This window comes from Hypomesus transpacificus, chromosome 9, assembly GCF_021917145.1.
Source record: "Hypomesus transpacificus isolate Combined female chromosome 9, fHypTra1, whole genome shotgun sequence".
Classification (NCBI taxonomy): domain Eukaryota; kingdom Metazoa; phylum Chordata; class Actinopteri; order Osmeriformes; family Osmeridae; genus Hypomesus; species Hypomesus transpacificus.
The window spans coordinates 7,488,290-7,508,838 of record NC_061068.1 but is presented as its reverse complement, the minus strand read 5'-3'; the positions used below and the strand labels follow the sequence as shown (position 1 = coordinate 7,508,838).

Here is a 20,549-nt window from a genome sequence, read left to right as displayed (position 1 = left end):
AGGCTGAATTCTTCATTTTTAATGATTGGTCAGCGATGAGCGTTCCTCTGTGAATAACTCGTGGGAAACAAGCACAAATGGAAAAGACACTTGATCTTCCTGGTAAGAACTAGGCAATAAACTAATCCTTAACAAAGTAAGCCAAAAAACTAAGTGACCATTAAAATAATGTTCAAAAGGTCAGAGATTGAAGCTGATCCACAGGGGACATGACCACAGGGTCCCTCACCATCCCTGACAGCCATTCAGGGGACCCGAGTTGGGCCAGACGCAACCCCTCCATCCACCCTCCGCCTGGTCGTGTGACTGAACCTAGCAGATACTCACTGATCAGCGCGGACACGCTGTTGAGCTTAGGGTCGTAGGAGCACTTTCCCTTCCCCGAATCCACTCTGCCTGGCTCCAAATGGAATATGTATTCCTGAAATGGAAAAATCATGAGACAGCAATAAATTCAGTGCTCCTTGTCATGTCATCCTGATTCCCTGGTGTGGAGGGAAAATGAGGCAGTGCATATGCTTCCAGAGACTCCCCTCGGGCCCATAAGCCATTATAGAGGATGAATCATAACAATAATGAGAGTGCCTTCACACAGAAAAATACATGCTTCGATAGAGCCCTTCTTAATCCCCCCTACACTGCAGAACACTAGGGGGAGAAAGTGACAGAAGATGTTCTCTCAGCATAACAAGCCTAATGCCAAGTATCTCTCAGCCACTCTGGGCCCATGGCTGTGCAGCCCTGCTGTTGACACCTGTAATCCTGCATAGTGAAAACAAGCCTGGGATGGAGGCTGGATGACTGATGCTCAGTGCTCCTGGCATCTCGATATGCAGTACTGAAAGGTGATTGGCAGGTATTTGGATACACGGGTGGGAACAGCCAATGACATGCTATGACATGCCCCGAGGCCCTGCCATAAACCAGAACAGGTCCAATCCCAAAGCCTCGCTCCAATCAGGGATGGGGGTGAGGCAATGACACCCTTGTCCCTGTCCATCAACACCAGAGCAGAATAGAGGAAAGCGCTTGCCAAAGCATTCTCTACTGGCTCGTACGTGCACACTTGTGAGATCCCTTCACCATTGATTAAAATCACCTGCAAATGTGAAGGTGTTGGCAGTTTCTAGTGTGTGCCAGGTCACAAGCGGTTACGTGTGCCAGGGGTGCTATCCAAACATGACTTTAGAAAAAGTCCCTTTGAAGGATTTCACCGTACAAAAAAAAAACACTGCTGCATGGAAAACATTTACACATCATGCTGGAAAAAGCCCCCACACCCATCTAAGGGTTAATGGTTTCGTCCTGTACTGTGAATGGTGGGAGAGCAAGCTCAAACATCTGAGTAATGCTCAGCTATGTGGGTCTATTATTTCCTTTTCTGCTCTGGCAGTTAGACACAGACGGCTGATGTTTGCCCTGAACCAACAGGCCTTGTGTGTGGGTCACACTGGCACCCCCAGGGAAAGGCTGCCAGACCACATTCCTACATGGAGGGGTCGGGGGGCGGAAAAATGACCGAAAAATGGAGCACTGTTTCCTAGACATGTGCAAAGGTGATAGGACACTGTCATGAGAGACCACCAAAGTACAGGAGCTGTAACAGACCTTTTACAATAAGGATCAATAGGGTTAATACTGATAACCTTTGTTGCAGTAAGTATTCTTCCCTTATTAAACATCTTCATTTGTATCATTAACAAGGACACAAGTGAAAGAGAATACACACATCTAAAACCCCAATATGAAACACTCACACAAGTTAAAAACAGTCAAATAGTCAATACAGCTAAAGAAAACACAGACAGAGAGAACATTTGCTGAGAAATGACACAGAAAATGACACAAAAAATGGAGCACAAACTAATGATGAGAAAACGTACTAGAAAAATGCAATTTGGGTGGAACTTTGAGCAACAAACACAAAACATTGATGGAGATTGACCAGAGAGCAAAAAATCCAAACTTCGAGGACATGGCGACATTAACCGTCCCAACGAGAGCTCTCTGGTTATGATGACAGACGTGCTAAGACACCAAGGATGAGCACAGACGCGGGTTAGAGACATGCACAGCCCTGGACAGTGGGACACAGAGAGACGGACACATGCTGCATGGTAGTGGCCCCTAGGGGTCAGCATCCTGACTCCCCAGGGCTTAAGAGGGGCAGGCAGACAGACAGACAGGCCCACCCAGCCTGAGGAAGGGCGCCTGACCCAAAGCCACGTCCCACCTTCAGTCCCAATGTCTCGGACACAGCGTGGGCTTCTGCCGCGCGGCTAGCCCTCCCTCCGCTCTGGGGCATCTGCAGGTGCAGGGCAGCCTAGAACAGGAGACAGTGACATATTCTGGATGTTATGCACCCGATGCAAGTCTGATGATGGTTGGTCTACGCCCTTGCAGAACAGGTGGCCAGGTAGATAGACTGTGGGGCTGCAAATAACTCCAAGCCAACTTAGTGAGTTGGTCTAGGGCTGATTTGACAATAATACTGCTTCAAAGAACACTGTATTTTGGGGGTATGGAAGACAGTTGTAGTAGAAAGGCTACCCCGTGCAGGGTCCGTCTGTGTAGCACTATTGAACCAGATGTTGGAAAAGCAGCAATATTAGTTCTCTATCCTGTGGTTGAGTCAATAAAGTCTCTCACAATATGGTATACATATTCACTTCTGAGCAGCTGCCAAAAACTATAATTTGGCTTTTAGAGACCAAGGCTGCAATAAGTCATTGAATATATGTTCACATAAATAAATCAATCACTTAAAGAACAGCCAAATTGAGAGAAATCCTGCATTCCATAAAGAGAAGGTTTGGGTGTTTTCAGTGTCCCCAAACGTTGTGTGTGTGTGTGTACTGCTGAGTAAACATCCACATGAAATGAAGTGCCCTTTTCTGGTTTCCTGTAAAGAAAATCAACATTTATAGTATTGAGGCGTGTGGTTTCACATCTCTGCGGTACTTCATTCCAGCCAGTCCATCCCAGAGGACAGAAGATGTGTGTGTGTGTTGGGGAAGGAAGGGGGGGGGGGTCTCAGGATATCTTTCAGAGTTGTCATATGGGGGGAGGCATGTCATTAATGCAGTACAATAACCCCACTCCACTGACACCCTTTAATGGGAGCCCTTATGGCCAATTACCAAACTTCTCACATAGGAGAGGCATAGTGTACTTCTAGAGCCACACAGGGAGCCTGAAGTTATGAGTGGATAGCTGGATGGATCTGATGGATAGATCAGTTAATAGAGATTGTAGATGGATGGATGGATGGATGGCAGTAACCGCTACATGGAGTCATGTGAACTAGCAAGGGTTTATGAGGAGGTTTTGTGCAGGGACGAGCCAATAGGGAAATGTACTTTTTGCCATCCCATTTCAGAAATCCCAAGGTGACCATTGGAGAACAAGTGTTGTATTTAAATGTGAGGTGCTGGTGGTGTTGGCGGAGGGTCCTAAAAAAGGGGAGTGTGGTGAGTTGGTGATCCTTGGCTCAGCTGAGGAAACTCAAGAGCTCCAATTAAATGGTGAAACTAAACAGACTGGACTGTAACAGCCCCAGTAAGTGTGCACTAGGGACAACAGCTGTAGTGCTTGGTTCCACAAGCTGGGCTGGAAGCTGAGATACAATGTAAGAAGAGGGAGGTTGAATGCAGGTGGGAACATTGCGAAACGAAAGGTAGAGAGAAAGAGTGATAGTATTAAATGAACTGGTTGAGAAGCAGTATGGTGGTATGGTCAAAATTGTCAACCTCCCTCACCACACACCATACCCTCCTTCACACACAAACCCCCAGACAGTTCAGAAAGGTGTGGCACCAACCTGAGGTTTGCGTCCACGGTTGACATAGGTGCAGATTGGATTGTAGGCCCCAGTTCCACACACGTATAGGTGGGTCCTGTTCCAAGGCTCAATCAGACGGATGAAGTTCCCACACTCCCCCTGGAGACACAGAAGGTAAATACAGCACCATATTCAAGAGCTATTACTTTCAAAACATCAGCAGAAAGAAACAAGAAACTAGAACAGGACTTTTATGCTGCATTAGGGTTTTTATTGACCAGTGAATATGATTAAATCGATGGCAATTCTGCAAGATCCACATTCCATATCTTTAATATTGTTAGATATATGACTATATCCAACAGTGCTCCTGTTATTCCCCATCCTATGCTGGCAAACAGGGGAGGGCGAGTCTGCCTGGCCTGCTGGGCTGACTGAGCCGGGCATCCTCTCTGGCCAGACAGAGGGAAACCAGCCTTTTACTGAGCCAAATCTATGTCCCACACGTGGGTGCCTCTCATAGGTGCCTTGAGTCCACATTCATTAAAACTGTCATCTTAAACTTTGAAATATAGGATGTTGACAAGTGCATAGAACAAATGCATTGCTTGTTTGCAAAGTCACGTTTCTGTTGGGGTGATGGGTAAAATAAAACACTTGACCAGAAACAGAAATCCTGATGTGTTTGTGTGTAGGGAGACAACAGTCACACTTACATTGGTATCCTTGCCACTCAGAATACACTCTGTCTTCCTCTGTTGGGACACTGGCCAGTGGAGCTGAGAGGGAAAAAGAGACATCATTTTATAGCACTAGTCCCACCCATCCCACAAGTGGTTCTACATCACTGGTGTTTATGGATTTCTGGGCTAAACCTGCCTTTGGGATATCCAACCAGGGTACTATTAGCCCCACAGGATTTGTCATATCCAGCATTTATTTTCACGGTCGTTTAATTGCCCCTCTCTCCATAAATGCATAGATCCAAATCAAGCTGAAGGTTGGCTAATGGGCATGACCAAGAGAGGCCAACAGGATGGGGCATGTGACCCCGGGGGCCTGTTCTAGAAGCAGAGGGTCAGTAAAGGCTCCAGGTCTCAACCCTGGATTACACTGCAGATCACCAGAGAGGACAGGGGAGGTGAGAGGAGGTGAGGGGCTCACTATGAGAGGCTCCTTGTTGATGTCGTGCAGGTCCAGAGACAGGATGTAGTCCTTGCTGCCCACGTACATGCGGTCGTGGTCCTCGTCCATACGCAGGATCCGGTAATCCGACGTGTTGAGGAGGTAGGAGAAGTGATGGGCGGTGCCGGTGGACCTCAGCTCTGCAGAAAACAGAAGAGCCATGCATCCGTCAGGGACAGCTGCCGCAGACCTTCACGGCGCCTCACACACACACACACACACACACATGCACACACACACACACACACACACACACACACACGTTCCCCACGCATTCCACACACCCCTCTTTCATACCCCTGCAGAGATATCTGATGGTTTTTCACCAACACTGCTGAAACCTTATACAGCAGATCCACCACAAGTGCTACTAAGAATCTCACTGTGATGATGTCTTCACCACTGCTTATGAGAGGGCCCCTTTGAGAAAGTCTCTCGTCGTCTGTCCTCCATATCTCTGTCAAACAGCACCAGGGACAGCCACGATGACATTCTCTAGAACGTCCGAAGCTCTTGACACTGTGTCTTTGTGTGCATTAAGACAGAGTTGACAGATGTTCCTCCTGCCACGAGTAACATGATCCATGCTCTTTCTCTGTGAAGGTAGAGTGTTTGTTTGATATGTGTCTCCTAGGTTCAGTGAACATGTACAGAATCAGCCATGTTGCCTGAGAGGCCAGCATGTCTAAACTGCGAGGGCCCTCCACCATCGACAAACACCTCCCCACAACCTCCAGTACAAGGCAGGGCTTTAGGGATTGTCACACACATGGAGTGGGACAAACAATGAGGTTTCATTCTGTACAAATCCCTGTAGACGTTGACTTTTATTTGACCTAACCACAGAATTATTTTAACACCTCAGAAAAATGACATTTTCATTAGTCCATCCCATCTTTTATGTTACTTCTGACTGTTTGATTGCGGCACAAGCTGATAAGTCACATGGGGGAGCTCCAGATGAATACATATGGGGGAATTAGAGCTTCAAAGTCAAACCCAACACATCAACGTTTAAGAGTACTTTCAACACTGCAGAACATGTTTAACAGTTTACTAATATATTACACGCGACCTGTTTCCAAATCGGTACCACAACTGAGTAATCAGACTTGCCTTGGTGAACCCACAGCGGGCGTCTCCCAGTTTACGTTCAGACTTCTCTGCTTGAACACAGAAAAATAAATTTCAGTGTGTCCATCTGTAACTGTCAGAACTAGTCTGAATAGCCATCCAGCCCCATCAACATGACCCCATCAAGCCTTAAAATAAACTGCATTGGCACACCATTCTGTAAGTACTCCCCATGGAATCTGATATCCCTTGTCTTCCATACTGGCTCTAAATATAACGCTGTGTTACGTCAATAACCAATGATTAATAGCATTAGATATCCTATATTTGTGCAGTTTGATTCAATAAGTGTGTCTGCCGGGGTGTGTTTATAGGTCATCTAGATGACTGACAGCTGCTGGGTCCTGGTGCCTAAGAGCTGCGACATGTGGTCAAGTCCTGGGATTATTTGTGTTTGAGACTTGGGTTGAATGATGAGTCCCCATACTCTCTGTCCCAGGCGTGTGCATATCACTGAAGTAGTGGGCTACTGGTTGGAAGGGCAAGATAGAGAACATGTGCATGAACACACGCACACACACACTCACGCACACTCACACACATTCCAGGGGCCAGTTCAAGCCCTTTCTGAAGCAGCTTGTCAGCAACTCCTCAGCCTGTTTGTTTTCAGAGAGTAGCTGGATGTGACCATCTGTTAGCTAAGGAGGGAATGAGAACACTGCATTGCAACAATAGACCCTATAGAGCTCTCTTTATCCAGCTTCCAAAACATATGTAATCCATAATCCAGACGCATTATGGGCAGATCATGTATTTACCAAAAAACATGACCAATAAAGCATTTCAAATCTCATTAATATGCATTGTATTTTCTTTCACCAAATCTCAGATTACAAATCGAAGAATTAAAAACAGCAATAAACAAAAGAAAGGTTATAGTGTGTTCATCAGTTTACTGTATGTAGAAAATGTTTGCTGGTAAAAGCAGAGACCAGAGAGGCTGAACTGTCCTCTCAACTGTGAGCTCCAATAACACTTCCACACAAAAAGGCTGAAACACCATATTTACTACCTATATGGCAGCATTGTCCTGAGGATTTTACCTTCAGTTCATTGCACATAATGCCACAAAGGGCTTGTTTTAACAAAGCAATATAACTTCCTGGTGTCTTGTTGGTGGTAAATACACATGAAAAAAAGGAAATCTGGAACTGAAACCATGCAGACGTGCCAGACATTGCAATTGCCCCCTTGCCTGTCCACTCTCTTTTTCTCTCTTCCTCTTTCTCTCTGTCTCTCTCCTCCTCTTTTCTCTACCCTTTCTCTCCCTTTCAACCTCCTTTCCCTCTCTCTCTTTATTCCCTCTCTCTCTCTTTCTCTCTCTGTCTCTCTTCTCCTCTTCTTTCTACTCTTCCTCTCTCTCCCTCTCAACCTTCTCTCTCTGTCTCTCTCTCTTTCTCTCTCTTCTCTGTCTCCGGCTAAGCTCTCTCTCCTCACACCAAGGTATGTGGGAGTGTGCTTGTATGAGATGTTGATCCAAGGCTCATGGTGGCAGCAGGCCGGGCTGTGTTGGCCTGCTCAAAAGGTCAGGCCACCTGTGGAAATAAGTCCAGAAGGCCTGCAGAGGGCTGGCTCAAAGACCCAGACACAACCCACTAGGAAAGGAACACAAACGACAGAGGCGAGGAAGACTTGCTGTGTGTGTGATCAAGATGGATGGTGTATTAGACTGGGACTGCTCCAGGCTGCTTTTCAACGAATGAAAGAGAGAAGGCTTTTGGTGACCTAGCTAGTTTCAATTTGCTACCATCTTATTCAAGGAGGTCTTGTTGGAGGCTGTCTGAAGCACAGGTGCTTGGTGTTTTGGCTGATGGTGGAGGGAGGCAGGGAGCGTGAACGAGAACTCAGGGGCTCCACAGTGCAGGAAGGGGCCCCCAGGCTGAACTCCTCAGAGTGCTGTTTGCCAGCTGCATTAGGGCATGACGGCATTTCCAGTACAGAGACCTAGCTTAGAGGTTTGGGGATCCAGAGCTGCATACTGGCATGGCTATTAGAGCCAGATAAACTCTTAAAGTAGTCCATTACTGCGTGTTGGGTTTAAGCTCACTCTGGGGGGTCTGTAGGAACACAGAGGGGGGCTTTGTGTGGGGAGGGGACTCATTCTCCTACTGGAATGGGAATGGCTCTATTAGTGGTGAAAGTGAGACTGCATCGCTGGTGAAGGAACCTGATACAGGCTCACTATTTCTCTTGCTACTTGTAAGTCCCTCTCACTCGACCATGTCGACAGAGACAAATGCCAAGACAGACGGACGGAGGGAGAGACAGACAGGTGACAGATACTGTATAGACTATTGCCTTATAGAAGGCAAACAGACAGACCCAGAAAGACACACACACTCAAACACACACTCGACACACACACTAGTAGTAATGTGTACAGAGAGGAAGGTGATCCCACAGTAGCTTAAACTCGAGGGTGAGTGGTGTTCCTGTCCACTCTCTCCAGTCTGCTAGGCACGGACAATCCTCTCCTCTCTGCTGGCTGACACAGGCCAGTGGCAGTTCCTACAACTAAACACCTTATCCTGCCATCACACAGGCCTGTGCTGGTGGGTCAGACTGAGAGCCATGTGACATGTGGCTCAGACCCACCATATCCTAATGGTATCACCTGGGCCTCAAACCAGACAGAGGCTCACCGTCAGCCAAGATTTATAGAGTGATAGTTCATAATTTCCTCTCCTTCAGTTCAGTGTCACTTCCAGGCCCTGCTGGTTGACAGTTAGCAGCACAGGACCTGAGCCCACAGAGCAATGTGTCAACTGGAAACTGGAGGCAGCCAGAAACCCAAGTCGGATCTCCAAAGCTCCACAGGCAAACAGGCCCAGTCCTACTCCTTCTCCCGGGAGAATAGTTGGCTGCTGACGAGGATATCTCAGGGCTGCAGACGCATGTTACAACATATCTCCACCCAACATCAATGCAATATTGGGGCCAGTTCAGTGACATGCACTATATTCTAGATATTTCCTAAGGCTGTGGCTCCACACAGATCCTCTCAAGAGGGTGAGCAATTCTCAACTTATAGAAAACACCAAATGCATCATAGCAAGCTGGTTAAAAGACATTTGGTGCACATGAAACACATGAAACCAAATACAAATTAGATATATTTTATACAATAATATCAGCAACATTCATGAAGGTGATATGAAGGTTTAGTAAGGCTTCATGAACACTTATAAACACCCCTTTCAGGTTAAGTGTCACCTGAACCTAATTGTCATATCATAAGAAATATAGTCTGGAATATATGCATCATATCAAACTTTTATTGAATCCTGTTCTGCAGCATAGAAGATTTGTGAGACCTTTCTTTCATTAAGGACAGATTATTACATTCACCAGCGTCAGAGCACAGAGCTAACCTGAAGACTACACAACACTTTCCTGGCAAATCTACAAGTGGCATACTGTAAGGCAGCTGATGGAATCATGGAAAACTTTGGACTTGTATGTTTAAACATAACACACAGAACTGCTGGCACCCTACAGAGCAGATTGCATTAGCTACATGAGCCTGATGTGGGTGTTCCACCATGCTACATATTTCTCTGGTTTCAAATTAAGCTTCTAAAGTGTGAGTCCTGCCAAAAACAGACTGAAGCATGTTTCTGCTTGAAACCTGCCTGTGTCCCCACCGAGGGCAGGGTGGAGGGGGGTATGGGGGACGATGGGCATGGGGCTGAGTGGATATGGCAGTTTCATACTGATGTCAGAGAAATATGGCCCCCACATAAGCTTTACACCATGGATTTCTTTTCTGAAATGGCTTCAAATTGACTGGCAGATGACAGGCTTTCCACAGGGCTGCATTAAGGAATTTCAAGGCAATAATAGACAAAACAGTGCGGGTGTCCAACCATGCCTATGAGATATTTATGGACTGACTAACAATAGGGTTGGAATGTCGTCACACACAAAAATGTTGGGTGACATGTCATAAACTGCAGAGACAAACATTCTATTAGCATGAAGGTAATGACAAAGAGACTGCACTACCTAAGCTGTGACCTGAGGCGGTTACCAACCCCTTACAGAAAGGTGTGTGAGTTCACACAGTCCTGTGACAGGAGTGATAATTAAGGTGTTTAAGAGGGTGCGGGAGGCAAGCCTGCTCACAAACATGAAAGGGAGCGCTTGTCAGCCAACCTGACCTAATATTTTGAAATCTGTCTAAAGACAAGAACCTCCAGTTAGATCACCCCTGGTTCTTGGCCATTTAAACAGCATTGACAGAATATGGTACATCATTAATTTATATGATACCATAACATCAGTGATTTGGGCTGTTAGTTGCTACTCTATCACTTCTGTCCTGTTGAAGTGCAGTACTTGAGTCAAGCAGGCAGCGATGCCATGTGTGGCATTTGTAGGTACTATACCTTGTGGGAATTCTTATAGTTTTTCTCCTGTCTTTGCTTAAAAAAACACAGTTCTCTGGGTCGATGGTTGCATTCTTAAGAATAATGTGCCAGGACTGATGGACCTGTCATGGACTTCCAGACTTCCATTATCTGGAGATCAGCACTAACCTGTGTTCTTTTCATCTTTCTACTCTGTCCAAATGTTCACTAAATACATAAATACAGGACGTAGTAGGCTTCATGCAACTGAACATGTTTTTCTTTAAACTCACATTGCCAACATGTCTGTAGTGCAGATAAATATGACAAACTAAAGTAATGTTTTGGTATGATTGTATCACACAGTGATAAATAGATCTAAATACTGTAGTAACATAAATCGTGTGTGAGAAGTATTTCCAGCAAAGGTGGCATCAAGTGAAAGCTTGTGTTAAACTGTTTAAATGAAGTGTGGTATTTAGATGTTGGCTGCCAATTCATTTGTACCTCACCACCAAGCGTACAGACAAAGCAGAAAAACAAAGACCCATGGGCATAAACTAGGACAGCCACTTAAACTTCTCAATGTCACAGTTGAGAGGTTTATTAGAGTACGATTTAAACGGATGACCTGCTTAGTCCCCGTCACCCCGGACCAGCTCTACGGTGAGTGGAGCTCTGCAGAGAGATGGCACGTCTCCAGATGCCTGCATATCTCCCCCCGGTTGTTGTGCTCTACTCTGACAATCTAACACAACTTTCCCATGGTGACTTCCTGTAGCTGGGAGATAAAGATCTGACGGAGGGAGATAGCAGTCTGTGATGGTGGAACTGCCCCGGGGCCATCTGACAGGTGAGCCCGTGGAGGCTCTTCCCCACCTAAGTGGCCTGGAGCTCCCGTGATTAAAGCTAGCCCAGCTAGCTGTTGGATGCTCTAGATGTGTATCACTGTGGCAGGATGACTGGTCATCTCCCTCCCCTTGTCATCTCCTCAGTCCCCAGGTCTGCACATGAGACACGGCGGCCTCGTCTAATCACAGGCTCACACAGCCCACATGGCCCTCCTTTGGTTTGAATTGAACAGCTTCTTTCAACAAGTTATGTCCGTGTCAAACATTAACATGAGTTATTTGGGTTTGTGTTGGCCGCATGCTTCAAAGGCCAAGGAGAGGTGACACAATAGTAAAAGAATGCCTGTGTGATTGCAAGGGGCTGAGTGTGGTTAGCTGTGCCGCTAAATGAAATGGAGTGATAACAGCATGAAAACCCAGCAGCTGTCTTACTGCAGCTTAGTCACTCGGCACCATCAGAGCGCTGGAGCATAATGAATAGGGCGGGAATCTCCGCGTCACATCAGATAGGACACATGAATCACACAGAAAGATACAAGAGCAAGGCTTCTCTGTTGGAAAGATCGGATGTGGCTGATATGATACTTCCAGGTGACGCCCCAGAGACTACCTGAGAAAGGCGGGGTCTCTTGGTGACTATCTCTTTCTTGCATGGTCACACATGCCCGCAAACATTATACATGTAATGCGTACTTGAGAGATATCTCAACTGCATGTTTTATCAATATTGGGACTAAATAATGCATGGAAACATCCATGTTTGCTGACTAATCTTCACCGACTTGCATTTCATACTGTTAACTTTCATCTCCCACACCTGCAATAACACTGAATATATGTATACTTACCTTCTTAACCTCTTCATCCTGTGTATACAATTCTCCAATGTAAGAAACACAAGTGCAAAAGGGCCCCCCACAAGTTCTTAAAAGTGAACCTTCCCTTTCCACACACTCTCGACTTGTTTGACATTTGTATTGCATTGTGGCTCCGCATTGTGACTCCTAATGATAGAATACAGCAGGTGTGACACAAGGTGACACATGGCGAGTCTAACCACGGTGCATGTCCAGAAGCTGCCAAGAGAACATCATTAGGTTGTGCCATGATGTCCGCATCCTGCAGTTTGTGACACTTCTCTGTTTACCAGCATTGCCACCTCATTACCATCACCTCTCTGACCCCAGGGCTTGTGCACTCTATAATTAGGGCCCAATGATGTCTGCCCCCCCCCCCCTCTCGCCCCAACAATCCCCCACCACTAATGGAACCAATTTGTATTCACTGTCAGCTCCGATGGGCTCTCATGCGGAGAGATGTCCTTATCACCGGCCCTCTGGCTCCCATCACCTAAGCCCTCTCATGCCGCCTGCCAAGCCCAGCACTCTGATGGACACGGGGGGGTGGGGGGGAGCCAGCGAGAGGACAACAAGACGGGGGATGTGAACAGGCTGGGGAGAAGGCAGACTGCCACGGGGGGAGATAGCGTGTGGGCAGGCCATGTCGTACGTGTCTCCATCTTTCCAATCTAAATGATTGTAGCAGCCGTGGACAGATTTGCCACAGTTCAGCAGCAGGTTAGCAGTGCCATGGAAAGGAGATGATCGATCTCCTAACGAGCAGAATCACGCACGGCGTGAAGCAGAGAACCCTTTTGCAATGTTACAAAAAGTAACAAGTATCCCGAGATGTAACAAAACAATACCATTGAGCATAGAAAAAAACACGCAGGAAATTGCGTTCGCGAGGCCTAAGTCCTCTGCTCCACCAGAGCTGTACACACGGCGGGAGAAACGCCAGAGAAAGAGGCTCTGAGCAGAGAGACAAGGAGAAGTATGGGAAGGGGATCCTCTCAGGGGAGGCCTGATCTAATCACACACATCTGCACAAACACAGCTCCGTGTCAGCAACCGTGTGTTTTATGAACCTCCCCGTCTCTACGGTGACAGACCTCAGCCTTCCTCTCCTCCCGTACCTCCTTGCCCCGTGCCTAACAGCGACCCCAGAGTGTGTGTACGCACCTCCGTCTGCTGTAAATCAAGAGCATTCTGGGAGGAAGCCTCCCTGGTGTCACTGGAGACCCATACCTACTCCAGTAGTAGATGATGCATGTGTCCATACTTTGGGGTGGGGGGTGGGGGTGGGGAGGGGAGCTCTTCGGCTTGTTGTTCCCTGTCTTGTGTGTCCCTGATGTGTTTTGGTTATGGCTGGTGGTGCTGTGAATGCTGGTCAGCCAGGCTGACAATGCTCCAGGCTCAGCTCAGAGAGGAGGGTTGAAAGGTCATGCAACAGCAGAAGTGGCTTTCTGCTCCAGTTTAATCTGGGATTAACTCAGGGTCAGGGTTATCTCCCAAAGGCCTGAGCGGAATCGGAAAACAGGGATTGCCTAAAGTGAAGTGGCAATACTGACAGCCTGTTCAGAATTGGAATAAGGCTGCGTTCACCAGCCTGCAGGCAGACAAACAGGCAGGATGAAAACAGGGTCAGTTATCTTTCACTGAGCCCAGGGTTGTGACCTAGCAAGCACTCTCAAACACTCCCCAGCCAACAGGCCCCTCTTAGAGGAGGATCATGTGAATCATGGTGGTGAATTACTATGCCCTGTGAACCCATGAATCACATACATATATGTCTAGATATATGACTGTGCATTCCTTTGGTTTCCTTGATACATCCATCTGACATTTGGAGTGGGTACCACAGAGGGTAAACATGGCTACATAATCAGTATGTGGTAGAAGTGAAAGCTGAATGTCCCATGTTGCTAGCAAAAACAAACTAAAGTATTGTGATTAATGATAAACATTTTTGAAATAGTAAAAACAGCCCTGAGAGAAATTATTAATGACAATTTCTCATCCCGGTTTGTCTCAGTAGCCAACCAGATTCCCTGCAGTCTGGACACAGTAACCATATGTGGCTTGCACCAGGTGTTTTGGGGTCTACTGTCTATGAGTCCTGGGCTCCAGAACACTCTAGTAGCACATAATGGATTGGATCCTAAAGGCCCATTCTAAAACTCTGTATTTACATCCGAAAGAGAAAGAAAATTTGACCTCGCAAACAAGGCATGATTACATGCAGTACTTCAATTAATTTGATTAATATCTAATCTCAAAAATTGGCAGTGAACAAGACATTTAAAAAATCTCTCTAGATTGTGCACATTTTCACAGCATTATCTCATCGAAAATCCCTTCTATAAAATAGAGGGATTTTCTTATTCCTAATGGACCCTGGACATGGACAGTATATGAATACTATTACATGGTTATCCTTAGACTATATTTCTGGAATTATCCATGGCATCTGATATGAAGCAGAGCTGCCAAATCAAAAACTCCCATAGTTTACACAAAGCTTAACTTCAATAGATGTAATGGACCATTAAGGCTTTTGATTGCTCTTCCTGCATCAGGAAGCTATGTATATGCTATAGATCATAACTTGCAGGACTGCCCAGTGTACTAGAAACTCAGACTGTATACATGACAACCATGGGATCCTTGACACTAGATGAGATCGCCTTTACTAAGTCTGAAAACACTGTGAATGTATATGAAAACCACAGTGACAGACCTAAGACTGAGTGTGAGAGTTATTGAGGCAACAAGAAGGGATTGTGTTCCCAGCTCTATTGGATGATAGTACATGCCTGCAGAAGATGCTCAACCCATGAGACAGAGAATAGTCACCTGCTGGCCCGTGTGACCCCACAGATGTCCCTGAGACATGCATGTAGCTGGCTGATTTGTGAACCAGTGTGGGGTCTCAGAGTGGGAGGGCAATTGTCCCTTCTCTTCCCAGGAATGGCAGGGACATCCGACAGCATGTGACAGGGACCATTGTGGCTGTGTTCCTGCTCACCCTCCTACACAGTCCCCTCGCTGCTGCTTCTCTCAAGGAAGGGGGGGGGGGGGGGGGCTGTGGCCAGAGTGCCACCTCAGCTTGTCTTCCTGGCCCGTGGGAGGTCCGGACAGCCAGCAGAGGTCTTGGACCCTTTGTGTTCAAGTGTTTCTGTTTTTAGGGGTGAAGGAAGGAGGCCGGATACACTTGGTGCTTTATCAGCTCTATCAGAGTACACCCAGCGCCCGCCCCCTCCTCCCTGACATGGGGGTCCAGCTATCTGGGGAGTGACAGTGAGCGGCCCAGCGAGTCAATCCCACCATTGGCAGTTGGGCAGTGGGGGTAACAGCTAAGTCTCCAGGTGCCTCTGATTCCCAGGCCGGAAGGACAGGAAACAGGATTAACAGTCAAAGGTCCTTTCTGAGTACTTATGCCAACAGCGTCAAGCCTTCTGCCTCATCATTTTCTTTCTATTTGGAGAAGGCAGTCATCTGAAATGAGGTGATTAGTCCTTTTAAAAACACCCTGGTGTTTTCATCCGCCTCTCTGGGCCTCCACATACTACATCCCCTCCACACGCTCCCATGGGCTCGGGGATCGGGAGGGAGGTCGGAGGCGGGGGGACCCCATCACACAGTCAGTGACATGACACCAGAAGTCACTGAGCTTATAACTCCATGGTTTTTGACTAAAGTCTCATGTCCTTAAACTCTGCCAGTTTTAAAGGGCCCTTTATGGCTCTGGCCTCTTATCCTCTTCTAGAGCCAGAACGATATAATAGGCTTCCAAAAGATAACACCAGTCCATCTGGTGAGAGAGTCACACTGTCCGCAACTTTTTATCTTTTCCCTGTCTACCTTAACGCACTGGGCAGTAGTGTACCGTAAGACTGTCTGTGTGACTGTTGCTCTCCCTTTCCTGCTTTTTCTGCTTTACTCTCACACTCCCTATCTGGAACTTTCTCTCACTATTTCCCACTCACTTACTTCCTATTACTGTGCTTTCTGCCCATAAGAGGTGGTGTTAAGGAGATACAGGATAAGGCGGATGGGATGGGGTCAGTGAGTTTGCCAAGCCGATTTAGCCATCCCTGTTAGTCACTGGTAATCTCCCTGCAGCGAACAGGCTGATAACCACAGGCCGATAACGACAGGATGGAGAAGGATTCAGGCTGATGGCATGCCTTCTGTAGTTTCAACTCTCTTGAAGTACACACAAACACATACACACACACACACACAAGCATGATCGCATGCCTATTTGCACCTCATGGAGCTAAGCCGGTTTGACACATACTATAAAAAATGCCAGAATGGATAATTATCAGTGACAACATAGACAGTCACATACAAGTAGGAAAGAAATGGTTGGAAATAGAAGGCGTGACCCAAACCCAGAGCAGACTAAAGAGCGAGAGAAAGTAAGAAGCGTGTGAACATGCGTATCAGCCATCAGCAACATTCCCCTGCGACAGAGGTGTTTGCTTTGGCAGAGTCGACCAGCACCTCAGGTCCTGAGAGAGAGACGCAGCCACAGCATCCCTGTTCCCTTGCCTCAAACACCCAATCACGGCCTCCTCTCGCCTCACCACACACCTGATCCCAGTCCAGCCTCTGACCTAGGAAATGTGCTTTCTGGATAAAAGACCCCACACCCCAGCCTACAGTGAGACTAGAACTGAGCTGAACCAAACAAGCTCCGCCAAGTCCCTCACCAGATGTAGGAGTGACAGGGATATTATTTTAAAAACGGAGGTTATTAGTGTGTGGCAAGACAGCAGATTGTCTTGTCGAGGGCCCATATTAATTTCCTTATACTACAACATAGAGTGCAATGGCAAAACATACTCAATAGTTGAGATATCAGGTTTATGTGATAAACATACTACAAGCTGCTTACAAAATGCCCTAACTGGTTCTATAAGCATAGAACCATAAGTATAGAATCAGTATATAAAAAGAACATACAGTATATACCTTACACTGATCAAGCAACTGAAACTAACATTTACACAGTTAATCATCACACTGCTGAACTGCATGGCAGCAGAACTATACCATATTTGTGGGGAGCAGATTGCCCTTTCATTGATTGAGAGCATACCCCACTTTTCTAGCTCCCACTGGTACTGGACAGTCTGAAGAGACCAACCACTTCTAGCTTTTCACTCATCACATGATTTCCCTCCAGCCTGAGGAGGGTACACTTTTTAATATGACTCCGGTGAAGGAAAACTAACTGTCAGTCATTGATGCCAGACCTTTTTATACTTTCACTTAAGGGATTCTCTTTCAGCACTGATCAACATCAGCCGAACCCCAGTTAGACCAACATAGGAGAGCCTAATAAGAGAACTTTGAGCCTTGAGGGAAATGAAGCCATTTTGAGCTGGCAGAGAGTGTGAGAACAGAGAGTGTGAAGGGAGCGTGTGTTTGAGCCAATATGGAGCAAAATAATTAATGAGAACAAGTTGTGTGTTACCAAGAAACAACTAAAGTAAGGCATTCCCAGTTCATTTATATAAAGTCAGTTAATCAGGCATTTCATTTATCACAAACATCTATTAAAATATATGGGGTCAGATATAGGCTACTGTCATAATCAGTGGAATAGCTTGATGTGAACAAGTACAGATTTAATCTCTTATGGGATTGCTGCCACACTAGATGTTGTGACACTCTAATGTAAAGTTCATGACCGCTATAGGACAGGATAGAAAAGCTTCTTAATATCTGAGAAAACAAGTGCTCTCTGGTCATAAAACAAACACACTCCCTCATTATCACTGGCTTCACACGGTAGACCCTGCCGAAACAGCTTAGTGTCCTTTGCTACATCATCCCTGTAACAACAACCAGCAAGAGACCAGAGTCCTCTGTGTTAGGCTTTTTTTTTTTTTTTTGCTAAGAAGCTAAGCCCGTTTCCCTGGGGACCCAAACCTGTACCCAGCAGAAAGTTTTGCTTGGAAGCAGAACATTCCACACAAAACCCCTGATCCATAAATTCCAATCAAATCAATTTAGCCTAAGTTCCACAGCTCTGATGCTCCAACCTGGAGAGTTTCAGGTGCAAACATGATACCCTTTCCCATAATTCCTGAAGAGTATATTTGACATGGACTTTGGTAAATCCTAGAGAAATCCTGCTGTGTTGTTGGACCACAGATCTCTGACCTCAGTTTGGCCAGAATTGGCTGAAGGGCTGTGGGCCTGTGGTGGCAGCTAAGCCAGGCCATAAGCATCTGTCTACATCCCCCTCTGGCTCAGGCTGCTGCTAGAGACATTATGACTCATTGATCTGAGCTTCTCAATCCCTACCCAGCTTATTTAAGCTAATGGGACAACCTCAGGATCGGTCACGAAGTGCAATCTCTCCATAAGGCCAAGTGCACTTAGAGTTCAGCGATGTCTTCTTTCCAGAAGTGTAGCATTTACGTAGACTGGGTGCAGAAGAGAAACTCATCCGTCTTGGGGAATGTTCCCCACTGATTACAGAGGGTTCTTTCTTCCTTCATCAATCCATTTTCTTTCAGTGGAAAAGGATCTCTTAGACTTAGACTTTATCATCTCAAAAAACAATTTACAGCTCTACATACTTTGACATCCGTATTTCCACACCATCTGATAGCCTTGCTTTGACCCCAAACTCTCAAAGGGACTACCATCAGCATGCCTATAACAGCATTGCAAAACTACATTCATAAATAACTTGGGGGTGGCATGACAACATAACACAGCATGTGTGGGAGGGGACAGGGTAGTTGTGAAAGGAGTAAGTGGTAGTGAGCTCAGGCTGACTTCCTTTAATTTGGCCAAACACCAAGAAAACACAGGAGACAGGTCTAATGGACATATTTCACTATGGATTTATGAATGTTCGATTCTTTCATGTATTGGTCGATGTGAAGTGAGGTGATACACTTTCCTTGGTCTTTAGTGAGGACCTGAAGAAAAAGTACACAATGTAGGATTCTTCCTTGTTTCCTTCCTCTAGGTTTCACTCTGGGTCTCACGTTGGTCTCTCTAAATGCCCGGATGCTCTCCCAGTTGGGAGAGACACAGTCTGCTAATAGAATCCAACTCTGTGCTCTGCTGTCGGCCAGCAGCCCTGACATTAATCTCACAAGTCCCGAGAGCAGGGCTGAGCTAGAGGCCGCAGAGTGTTTGGAGACACAAAGCTCTTATAACAGAGGAGCTGTCCATATCTCACCCACACCTCAGCCATCCATCTTCATCCCCCACCTGGAACACTCCATCCCAGTGCATTATCATCCCTGCGTGTTACCCCTGTAGACCTGGGGAGACATGTATGCACTCAAAGGCTCACATGCAGACTGGAAGCTCTGGGAAGACAGAGTAGCAGTGAATACTGCCTCTTGGATTGGGAGAGCTACTTAGTCTCTGCTCTGGATCAACATTTTCAATTTTCAGGTAAGGTCACCCAACCTGTCATATGTCACAACGTTGTGGTCCATTTTAGAAGATGTTAGTTTTGACTGTGGGTAATTAACAGCGGGCTGGATCAGATGTGTGGAACCAGTCCTAGAGGACAAGACAGGAATCCAAAGGAAGAACCGAAAGCAAAGACTATCTCAATAAAAGGGCTGCTTTTGTCACTCAAAGACACAGATGAGAGCCTGCACAGCTGGTTTACGCGAGAGGGTTTGCTGGTGTATGAATGGGGAAACACGAGACAAAAAAGATAAAGATGTGTGGAATAAAGAATGGCAAAGGAACAGGCTCCACTGAGAGCCAGCTACAACCTCTTTTGGTGTGGCGATAATTGGGGTTATCTATGCGGCTCCTCCTCCTCTGAGGAACGGTCATGCATTGATGCCCCCTAATGCTGCCCTTTGGAGCTGAGAGATCCTTCCCTGCGTGGCCCTTATCAAAAGACCCAGCACGCTCCACAACAGAGGGAACTCCTTCGTTCTCACACTCTTTTGTGGCCCTCTGCAATTAACTATCAACTGGGCATGAAACACAGGATGGAGAGATTTCCCCTTGTTTGAATGGTGAGATTAATGGATTCCTCACACTGTGCCAAACAGAACAGAACCCAACCCCAGTGTGTAAGCAATTAATACAGCATGTTATCCTTGGCCTCAACTAGGAAGGGAAATACAGATGAGAGCAGCTTTGGTAATGGGTCACATCATTCGCAGAGCTCCAGAGTCATGTATCAGATTGCTCTACTGTACATTTAGGATGTTAATGACTGAAAAATCAAGCATTAATTCAAAGAATAAGGTAAGACGAATTTCTAAAGAGTGTTTTGGCTGAAAAGGACAAATATGACCCTCCCTTCACCCTTACCCTCCACATTCATGTGATGCAAAACAAGCCATCCCTCACTGAAATCTTATAAACATAAAGTGATATATAAATCCGATCTGGGTGGAGA

The 20,549-nt window shown here is 46.4% G+C and overlaps 1 protein-coding gene across 4 annotated transcripts in view; it reads right to left on the bottom strand.

Annotated features, from left to right (window-relative positions):
* The window catches only part of sema3fb (sema domain, immunoglobulin domain (Ig), short basic domain, secreted, (semaphorin) 3Fb), a 49,023-nt gene that overhangs the window by 13,737 nt on the left and 14,737 nt on the right, over positions 1-20,549 (bottom strand). For 2 of the 4 annotated variants that reach the window (XM_047025034.1, XM_047025035.1), the window contains exons 3-7: positions 4,946-5,106; positions 4,498-4,560; positions 3,821-3,940; positions 2,234-2,323; positions 328-421 (exon numbers count right to left, since the gene is read on the bottom strand). In XM_047025034.1, coding sequence (XP_046880990.1) covers positions 328-421; positions 2,234-2,323; positions 3,821-3,940; positions 4,498-4,560; positions 4,946-5,106 — 528 coding nt within the window. The remainder of the gene's footprint in view (positions 1-327; positions 422-2,233; positions 2,324-3,820; positions 3,941-4,497; positions 4,561-4,945; positions 5,107-20,549) is intronic. The other 2 variants (XM_047025037.1, XM_047025036.1) reach the window with 1 other exon arrangement.